This window comes from Drosophila innubila, chromosome X (assembly GCF_004354385.1).
Source record: "Drosophila innubila isolate TH190305 chromosome X, UK_Dinn_1.0, whole genome shotgun sequence".
NCBI lineage: Eukaryota > Metazoa > Arthropoda > Insecta > Diptera > Drosophilidae > Drosophila > Drosophila innubila.
In genome coordinates this window covers 27741686-27752651 of record NC_047626.1, presented here as the reverse complement: position 1 = coordinate 27752651, position 10966 = coordinate 27741686, and the positions used below count along the sequence as shown (strand labels likewise).

Sequence of the window (10966 nt, the reverse complement as noted above, 5' to 3'; positions counted from 1 at the left end):
TATTTCATTTTATTTTATTTTTTTGAATCAACCTTCAACCCAACAGCGTACAAGCTTTAATGTCAAAGTTCGTCAATTGCCAATCGTCTTTACAGAATGCTTTAAAGCAGCACCCGTAACTGTTACAAGTTTTAAAATTAAAATTTCGACATTACAATTATTTTAAAGTTTTATTATAAGGCCCTTAAATTAATACTTATAGTAGTTTTATTTTAAAATTGCAAAATAATAAATAAATTTCAATTATTATTTGTGTTGCAATTCGGTTCACTTGGAAATTATTCGCACCACATTCGCTATTCACTCGTACTTTTTTTTATTTATTTCAGAAATTCCCAACGCTATAGTATTGCTAATTTTATATTATCGCGCTAGTCACAGTGTTCAGTGAGATCTATTATACAAGTTGATAAACTTATGCTAATAATGAGGACATATAACTAGTATTATACATATAAGTCCAACAATTATAATTATTAATATTCAAATTTATTTATATTTGTTGTTAATTGCAAGTATTTCCCTTTACAAATTTGTATTTATTATTGTATATTATTTTTAATGTGTGTCGCTTTTTAGTTTATAAATTTTTTTATTGTAATGGGCACTCGTATCATTTGGGGCTCAGTCTTTTCTCAGTTTGCTGCTTGCAAATGTTGCCAAAAGTGCACCGACATTTTTGTCCCAGTTGGGGATTAAGTCTGTTTTTTTTTTCTTTGTTTTCTGTCTTTGGTTCTCACGCAGCAGCCGTCAACCGGGCGCGGAAATTGGGCAGCAAACCAGGGCCATTTGGCGTATCCATGCGTTGCCCCAAGTCTGTGGCAAGGCAGCCTTCGCTTTTCGCTTTCAAATGTCTGTGCAACAATGGAGGGTGAGGCAATGAGAAAGGTGTGTGGAGGGAGGGGGGAGGCAGGCAGAGAGGGTTGGGTTGGGTTGAGGCCTTTTTGCAAGTGGTTTGATTTGTGATTTTTGTATTTTTTTTTTTGTATTTGTCGCGAGCTGGTTAAATTGTAGCTGGCTTTCGATTTTGTGGGTCGCACAATTTATGCGCACTTTATGCGTTGCCCAAGTCGTGACTTGGACTCAAAGAGTGGAGCATTGGAGCATTGGAACAGTTATGCAATGTGCGTGTGTCTTGTCAGTGTGTGAGTGTGCGTGTGTGTGTCTGTGTGTGGGGGGCTGGGGCTGTCAAGTGAGAGTTGCGCCTATTGCACCAAACTCATGTGGCAGCTGCAACTTGTTCAATCATTTTCAGGCCAGAACAATTATTTAAGTCGCCTGCATTTTAATTATATTTAATTATGCCAACAATTATTATAAATTGCTTTATGGGCAATATTTAATTGATAGTATTTATTAAAAAGAGCTTACGTAACATACATAGAACCCTTAGTGTTGTAAACATTTATTTATTGTTATTATTAACAGTAAATTCCGGCAAGAAAACAAAACAAAGCTAGATTAAATATCTATTTAAACGTTTTATTGGGGAACTTGTTAGCTACTGTTAAAATAAATGATAATCACTGAAAGAGAATGGATTACAAATCTCAAAATTTTTCGAAAGGTTCGCTATTTTAAAAGCTCCTGAACCCTTGGCTGTCAACTTGTTTGCAAAACCATAGCTCAAAATTCCAGTGCTTCAGCAAGATGCAGATTTTTTTTTCCCTCCAAGGGCGTAGGCGTAGCTTTGAGCGAACAGGGTGGCCAAAAATTTTTTTTTTATAATATAACCACAAATCTTGCCACAAACCTCTAGAGATTACTAAGTGAAATAATTTTGGAACAAAGGTTTGAAATTTTCATAGTTATATAAATGTTATTTCATTTCATTCAGTTTTAAAAAATATTTTAAATTACATCAATAAATGAAAATTATATTTAATCTCTCCAAAATATTTTTGTTATTGGATAGCATTGCTTGCATAGTTTCAGAAACACCACCTTTTGGGTTGCTTTAAGAGATTTGTAGAGCACACATTCCTATAAGCAATATAGCTTCGTAGTCTTTGTAGTCATTTCAAACTTTATATAAGTTAAATTATTTTGGAGACTAGCCTTTCTTGCGCACTCAGCATACAAGATCCTTAAAAAAAAGATTATACAGTAAAGTGGGACTTTTTTTTTTTGCGACAATACGGTTGTCGAATTCGATAGCTACAAAGAATTCTAACTTAATTTTTTTTGTACCATATATACCAACAATGAAGATAACTTATCTTTGAGCACCCGCAAATAGGTGCAAAAAATTAAAACATAATTTTATGAATAGTACCACTGTTGGAATTCCTACTTGACAACTTTCAATCAATGAAAGATCAAGAGTTTCAATTTTATTTTGTTATTTTATGTGATGTGATACCAATCTAAATGGATTTTGGAAGTTAAAATTTTGTTAGCCAGAGTGTAGGGGGGCAAGTGTCCCCCTCTGCACCCCCCTGCCTACGCCCTTGTTTCCCTCACTGAACGCTGAAAAGCAAATGAGTCAGTTGTTTCTTGCCAAAGTCCGACTTGGTCAACAGAGCCAAGAAAAAACAGTTGAGCAACAAAGGAACCTTATTTATATGAAATGTATTATATTACACAATAAAATTATCTAAACATTATCTTTGATAAACACTCTATTATATCTATATATTGAACAATGCATACGAACATACTTATTTTTAAATGAATATATCGAGTAAATTCGACAATTATGGTAAAAGGATGATTGTGAGTATTTTACGTTTAATTGTTATATTGTTATTAAATATTTTGAACTTCGTCCGATACAAAAAAGTAGCTAGATTAACTGGTCTTCCTGCTGCCGCAGTTTGCTGCATGGAATTTCCTCGACTGAATCAATGAATTAGTCAAAGCACAATTTTCAATTAAACAATGGCTTTGATGTCATTGCAATTAACTTGAATTTGTTGACAATCGAAATGCAATCAACAAATGGGCAATGAAACCACTTTAAAGGCGGGTGTTGTCGACGTCGTCGGCGTCGACGTCGCCGTAGTGCGTCGGCCGCGCCTGCGTACATTCACAATAGACAGAAAGGCTGATAGGCTTGTAGGCTGGTACGCCGATACGCTGTGGCAGAGATTTGCTCGCTGCCTGCTTTGCCAAAATGTTGAGGCTGTAAACCCGTTTTCCATGGCTGTTTTGGCGCTGCCGACGCTGGACCATATTTTCCCAGCGCTTTTCCATCAGACGTTGCGGTATAAATAAGCGCAAAGAACGCGATACTGAGACAGTTTTCGATTCGAAGCCCAGCAACCCGGTGCAACAAATCTACAAGCTAATTTTTTTTCTCATTCGTTTTACGTAAAGCAAAATATCCATAATTGAAATGGCATTCAAGGTGCGTAAAGTTTCAACCTGATGCTAAAGTGTTACTGTGTACTAATAAATCGGTGTGTGCGCAGGACTAAAAAGGATAAGATTTGTGGAAGCCTGAAAAGGTCCTCGGGTGTTGCAGCTGTTGCAGCTGTTGCAGCTGTTGCGATTGCTATTGCGATTGCAGTTGACATTCTAGTTGCAGTTGCAATTATCCTTTCACTCTGGCAGTTCAGTCGAAAAAGCCGCTGGCTCCTGTCGTCCTATCTAGCCAGATTTGTGAGAACCTCTCATTTAAATCGTCCCTTCCTTTCGCGTTTTGCAGTTAGAACGTTAGCCCTCAAAAGTCCTTAGAGATTTTCTACGAAATTGTCATACAAATTTGCAGCAGGACAAACGCAGTTAAATTTCCCAAAATCGGGAATTTTCAATTGAAAAGTTCTGTCCTTGTCTGACATGGAATCAAATATCACTAAAAAATTATAATTCGAATTCAAGATAAATATTATTTTAAATTATGCATTAAGATTGATTGATCATTGAGTTGGCTAAAAAAAAAAAACATTCCATGCTGTTTTTTTTAGTAGAGTTGACAGCTTTTGCGTAGTTCTAGCTAACATCTATTATATTTTAGCATGTTTTGATATTCAAATTAAACTAAATATTCAGTTTAAGGTCATCGCGCTGAAAAATGTTTCAATGTTAATTTGCTGAAATTCGCATTCGAAATTGAAGCAAATGCAAAAATAATATGAAAATAGAAAAAGTATATAACAAAGTCAGTGAACTGTGGCCATGGCCAAGTGGGTCAATCAATTGCAAAAAAAGAAAAGCTGTCTGTCGCCAGCATCACTTATTCATAATTTCATGTGTGAATTCTTGCAGCAACTGCAACAGAGTTGGCTGGAGAGTCACCTTAAAGGGTCAGCATCTTTAAGGGAACGTAGCGTTGCTTTGTCCAGAGCATTCTGGCCCTATGCTGTGCCCATTCCTGTCCGGCAGTCAGTTACGCTTAATTAAAATCAGATAAATACCCAAAGACAAATACAAGCCGCGCCAAGTGCAAGACAGGCAGCACAAAATAAAACAAAACAAAATGAAACAAAACAAAACAAAACAGAAAACAACAGAAAGGAAACGGACAGAGCAAAACATAATAAAACAGAGTAGAGTCTAAATTAAATGGAACAAACGCAAATGATATACATTTGAAATAAAAAAGGCATCCACAACTCCCTGATGTTCCGAATGTCCCTAACCCTTGAAGTTTTCAAATGTTTTTTTTTTTTGTAGCATTTTTGCACGTTAATTGAATTCAATGGAATTTTATATAAAATATAAAATGAATGTGAAGTGCAAAAGGCAAAGCAAATGTAAAAGGCTTTTACTAAGAGACTTAATAAACCAACTAAGATTCACTTGAAATTCTCTCACAAGACAAGATTTTAATTGAATCCCTTCCATACTGAGTGGCGAATAACGATTAAAAAAAAGAGAAAATTAAAAGTAATTAGTGGTAATTAAAGCTTAATTTGCAAACAAGCAAGTCCTGACAACACAATTACAGCGAAATGATTGCAATTAGCGAGCATTAACTGGCGAATATCCAGGCAAAGGTAGCGAGTTAAGAGTAACAAGTTAATCGAGAATATTTGATGGAAAATTAAAATAAAAAAATATAAAAAACAAATGTGCCACATGTTAAGCGTAAACATGAAGCGAGTAGCTGAGTAAATTTGTGCATATTAAAGAGATTTGAAAAATAAGATTAGATTCGTACTGTATTAAAGAGAGCCAATTAGATGAATACCTTAATTCGCTAATTACAAATGAATGAATAATGTGTGCAGAGAAGATAATTTATATGATTTTAGGTAGATTCATATGCTTAAAACTCAGCAAAGCTCAAAACTCAACCCAAAGTTTCTATATTCTTGTTCCAAGCAAATGCACCGTAAATAATACGCATACGCCGCATTGCACAGGCGGTGTGAGTGTGCAAGTAATAGAGGGAGAGAAGAATTAGATGGAGAGTGAGAGTGAGAGTGAGACAGCGAACGAGCGAGAGAGTTTTGAGTTCTCAACTACTTTGCGAACTTAATTAAAAGTTTATACGTCTGCAATTTCCTTGTTAACGCAGCCTCGTGTGTTGCCTGCCTCCGATACGAGTGTGGCAAACAAAACACATATGAGTTGTCAAGCGGCTGCAGCACTCATTGAATTTATGCATGCCCCGATTGGGCGCAGATACGACTACTCATACTTGTATCTATGTATTCAGTAAATGTATTTATAAATATTCGTATAATAATTTTATATAATGTTCCTTGGTAGCTCGTCTTCTGCATTGCCGCAATGGCCATTGCCTGCGCCCAGGCGAAACCCGGCGGACCCGCTGCCTATTCGATTAGTGCACCCAGCGTGGATCACGCATCGGTGGGCAACACACAGGAGCACACGGTGAAGGGACACTACGGACAATCGTCGCAGTCGGACTATGCCAGTCAAGTGCAGACGGCACACTCTCAGTCCCATGTCCAACGCTCCAGCATTAGCAACGATGGTGGCTTAGCGCCAGCTCATGGTTATGCCGGTGAGTGAAATTTGCTTGTACAAAGATACGTAAACACACTTTCAAGACTCATCACTCACCACTGACAACTCACCACTGACAACTCACCACTGACAACTCACCACTCAGCATTCACAACATGCACAGTGCACTCATGATCATTGTATAATGCACGTAGTTGATATGCTAACACCTAGAACATCTAAATCTAGTTGCACCACAAGCAGCCACCACAAGCTATGCACTTGGACACACCGCTCCGGCTGCTCACATCCAGCTGGCCAGCAGCCATGGTGCATTGTCTGGTCATGGTTTGGCCTATGGTGGACATTATGCTGCCGCTGCAGCACCCACCTTGGCCTATGGCGGACACTATGCCACCGCCGCGGCTGCTGCCCCCGCTTATACGACCACCTATGGCGGACACTATGGTGCCACTGCACCCGCACTGCATCTGTCGGGTGCCTCGCATCTTGGCTATGGTTATGGCTATAGTGCCGCTGCTGCTCCTGCCTTGTCCCATGGCTATTTGGCTGCCGCACCAGCTCCAGTTGTGAAATACGCCGCCGCTCCAGCTTATGGTAGGTGATGGCCATGATGCACTATGGCCCAGTTCCAGTTCCAGTTAATGCCTTTGCCCTACTCTAATCTAATCTTCAGCACCTTTTTGCACCTGTTGACCGCTTTTGTAGTTGTAGCTTTAGTCGTAATCGTAGTTGTAATGTTTACTAATTTTCCAGCCAAAGTTTCTTAACAATTTTACAGCTGTCAATAGTTGGCCCCTTTTCTGATCAAATCTGTAGTCAAGTTGACCCAGCTGCAGTTTTCAACTTTTTACTCTTATCTCTCTCTCTCTCTCTCTCTCTCCTTTGGTCCCTTTGAGCTGTGGTGCAATTTATTATATTTTCACTTTGCCGGCCAAGTGCACTTGGCCAAAACAAACTTGATGCTGTGTAAATACAAAGCACAACTTTCATTCTGTCCATGCTTGACTACGTAAGTTACGACAGCTGCCCAACGGATAAGGGATTGTGAATAGCAGGACATCAAGGGGATGATCGGATAGGGGCACTTGCAGTTTCTGGTATATGCTCAAAGTAGCGTGAATCTAAAGAAAATATAAGCATTAACTGCTTTGGTCCATGAACACAGAGGCGACTGCAATAATAAGATAAGTTCTGTGAAAGACATAAGTGGCGCCATCTGGCGACATACAAATACAAACACAAATACCTAACTATTTCTTTGATATTAGATCAAATATAAACAAGTTTCGCTGCACATTCTATTTAATTCATACAACTTATTTGATTACACGAAATGATTCGTATTTTCGCATAAATTCTTAATTGCACAAAATTCTAGTTTAGTATGAATTTAATTATAAAATTTAATAAATTAACCCATAATGTTTCATCTTTCTGTTACAAAATTAGCTTTAATTTCCCACTTTGGTATTTAAAATGTTACTAGAACTATCACAAATTAAACATATCGTAGGTAAGAGCTAGTTATAAAATTTTTTTTATTCACACAATCTTCAGTGCTATCTAAAATTATAATACAAATGTAGAATTCAGATATGAAAGTCAATTTATTCACAAAAAATCTTAAACTATATAAAGTTTAAGTTTCAATGCCGTAAAATCGATAAATATCAACCCATAAGGATTAGACAATTACACAGCCACACAAAAAAAATTGTTGTTCTTATCGGCGGGTCTTACTATGCTTGAATCCGAATCCGAATACACCGAATCCGAAGTTCATTTTGCCCCAGCACGTCAGGTTTTCGAAATAACCCCAATATACCAATATGGCTGACACTTTTTTGAAAACTTCAACGGATTCGTATGAAACTCGTTACTTGGCGGTTTTGGGGTCGCTGATTACGAATTTGAAGTCAATTTTAAAAATTTAAAATGTCGGATCCAATATGGCTGATATTTTTAGAAAAATTCATTGGATTCTTATAATTTATTTGAAGTTAATTTTTAATATTCAAAGTGGCGGATCCATCAAAAATGTTCTTTTAGAAATTCAAAATATTAGATCAGAATTAGAAGATAATTTTTTTTATATTGGATGCAGAGAGGGCCGAAAGTAGGTTCAAAAATTACTCATACATTATCAATATACCATTTAAAGACGTGTTGCACGTGTTTGCGGGTGTCAAACAAGTCGCAGCCGTAGCCGAGTCGTGTATGCAACCTTCCGACGTTGCCACTGTTTACTATCGATTTCTGGTTCGGCAACTGTCGATTAGTAAGGCACAGGTTTGGGTCGGAGTTACAGATTGGGGTTTGGGTTAGTTTTGGGCAGTCACTCAGCGGGATATTGGCCAACGTCTGGCGTATAATCAATCATTCATTCATTGTTGCCAACTAGTTTAAAGCACTGACACATGGCCCGTCAATGGTCGTGAAGATGATGATGATGATGATAATGATGATGAAGATACTGAGACTGAGTTCCCAAGTGGGGCCAGTCAGTTCGTCAGTCATTTGGACAAGTGGCGTTTGCCATTGTCAGGCCATGTGGCCCGCCTCGCACGCTTAATGCACAGGACAACAGGACAATTTCAGGACGTTTGCCCAATGCCTATCAATGCTGCGTTGCCGCACTTCACCGATATGCTTTACTTGATGGTCTGAAACATTAACATGTTAAAAGTTTGGGTAGTGTTGAAAACTATTTGTTTTAATTTCATGAGAATTATTTTTCAGAGTACGATGTTGCCATTCTTCTCAATATCAATTCGTACTTAAAAACCATTGTTTTTAGGACAGTATATTTAAATCTCGCTATTGCCAATCTTCAGCATTGTTCGGCATTTCTATATTTTATGCACTATTGTAAATTATCTCTAAAGTTGTAGCCATTCACAACTAACAGGCAAATATATTTTTTTTTTTTACATATACAGCATTTTTATATCTCTCGCGCTGTTGCCTAACTTCACTAGAGGCTCAATTAATAAAAATGACCCCTTTCAATTGACATATTTAATTACATTTTGGTTTATTCCAAAATTGCATTAGGTTTTCAATGTTTTCATATATTTTGCAATGTTGCCAAACTTCACTAAAGCGACAATTTCTGATTTTGACCATTTGTCACACTGTGCAAGACATATATCACATTTCATGTTCGCTTGACAATATCAAACAGCAGACCTTGCCATGTCTGTTGATTGATGTCGACTTGTCAAGATTCCATGTGCTCAAATATGACCCAAACCCACTAAGAATTCAAATACGTGTACAAAGGTGTCCAACTTCCAACAATGAACCAATTTGAGGCGTGGTCGACTTCATTGTTAATGTTAACAACACGCTCGGGTTGTTGTTCCCTGCGAAACCAACAACCAGATACAGATGCTGTTCTCTTGGCCATTTTTATACCCTGTGTGGGTATATTAAATTTGTGCAAAGTATGTAACAGGTAGAAGCAGACGTGACAGAACCTATAAAATATATATATTCTTGATCAGCATCAACAACCGAGTCGATACAGCCACGTTCGTTTGAACGAAAAGATCTCAGAGATGGTAAGAGATAAGAGTACCAAATTTGGAATGTAAGCTCCTCATGATGTCAGGCAGATTAAGTTTAATTTAAAATTTTGCCACGCCCACTATGGACGGAGAAATTCGCAAAAAAAAAAACCCCCACTATTATGAAAACTTGGTGATGAGTTATTAATGCCGACAAGAGTCTGCCCATGTCTTATACACTATGACCAAGTTCAGTTTAAATCGGACCACTATATCATATAGCCGCCATAGTAACGATCGGCCGAAAAACAAGTTTTAGTATGAAAACTTCATTATTTCTTGAGATATTCCAACCAATTTAACAGAATATTCATCTGGGCTTGTCTTTTACATTCCGACTTAATTTGATTAGAATTGGTTAGGTATATCACACAGCTGCCATAAAGAAGCTCAACGGAATATAAAGTTTTATAAAAAACTTCTTTGTTTTCTGAGATATTCAATCTGACACCATATGCATTTATAGTAAGTTGATCTTAAACGTCCTGGTCAATACTAGAATACTAGTATTAAAATTGTTGTGGTTTCTGAAGATATCTCAATCAAACTCGAATATTATTAATTTTCTTTTTTCTTATACGCCCTGACCGAATTGCCTAAATTGGTCCACTATATCATATAGCTTTCAGCGGAAAAATCGGTAAAAAATTGCATACACAGTTCTGCAGGGCCATAAAATCTTCAACTTCCCGAAAGGCATCTAAGAGCCTAGGCACAGGGTATCCGACAGTCGACTGCGCTCGACTGATCCGCTTGTTTCTTTTTGGAAAGAAGGGGCTTTCCAGTTGTGGTTATGCATTGCCTGGCGGTTGTTAATGCGACTTGTACTCTACTCGACAGCACCTGGCATCATTGGACATGGCATTGGACTCGCTGCACCCGCTGCCTATGCAGCCCCCGCCTATGCTGCCCCCGCTTATGCTGCCCCCGCTTATACCACGCATCTGGCTGCCGCCCCAGTGCTTAAGTGAGTAATGCGTTTGGCTTTATAAATAGAGATGGATAGCCTCATGGTCTCATCACATAATTTCTCGTCTCGTCTCCTCTCCTCTCCGTCTCCTCATCCTTCTCCTCATCCTCCTCTCACATACGCATAGGGCTGCCGTTGCTGCCCCCGCACTGGTGCACACATCCGTCTCGGGCCATGGCATTCACTATGGTTACTAAGGCCTTGGTCTAAGCATGCAGCAGGACCAGGTAGCAGCACCAGCAAGCACCAAGCACCATCAGCACCACCAGCACCAGCACCACCACTAGTTCCCAACATGGAGTTACCGGATAAAAATATAAATACGAGTAATATTCATGGCCTAACTGTAAATAATATGTGACCTTCGGCACTTAATTATTTTTTATACAAACAAAAAAAAAGCATCAAATTTGAAATTCGCATAATGGCAATGCCGGAATTGAATAGTTACTATAAATTGAATTTTTAATTTTGCAACGTTGCCGATTTTCAGTGCACCATAATCAACTTTTTCCATGTGGTTAGCTCCATGTTCAAAGGGAAA

General features: G+C 38.1%; 1 protein-coding gene across 1 annotated transcript; it reads left to right on the top strand.

Moving 5' to 3' along the window:
* The first annotated feature begins 3322 nt into the window (after positions 1-3322).
* On the top strand, positions 3323-10684 carry LOC117793728 (cuticle protein 21.3). Its single transcript, XM_034634108.1, has 4 exons — positions 3323-3349; positions 5659-5917; positions 10293-10419; positions 10550-10684. The coding sequence occupies exons 1-4, from the start codon at positions 3338-3340 to the stop codon at positions 10617-10619; spliced, it is 468 nt and encodes a 155-aa protein (XP_034489999.1). The 5' UTR covers positions 3323-3337; the 3' UTR covers positions 10620-10684.
* The last annotated feature ends 282 nt before the right edge of the window (positions 10685-10966 follow it).

Excerpts from the sequence above, each read along its gene's own strand:
- LOC117793728 (XM_034634108.1), top strand. Across the intron at positions 5,918-10,292 it reads GCCAGCTCATGGTTATGCCG|CACCTGGCATCATTGGACAT; the intron begins GTGAGTGAAATT and ends TCTACTCGACAG. Across the intron at positions 10,420-10,549 it reads GCTGCCGCCCCAGTGCTTAA|GGCTGCCGTTGCTGCCCCCG; the intron begins GTGAGTAATGCG and ends ACATACGCATAG.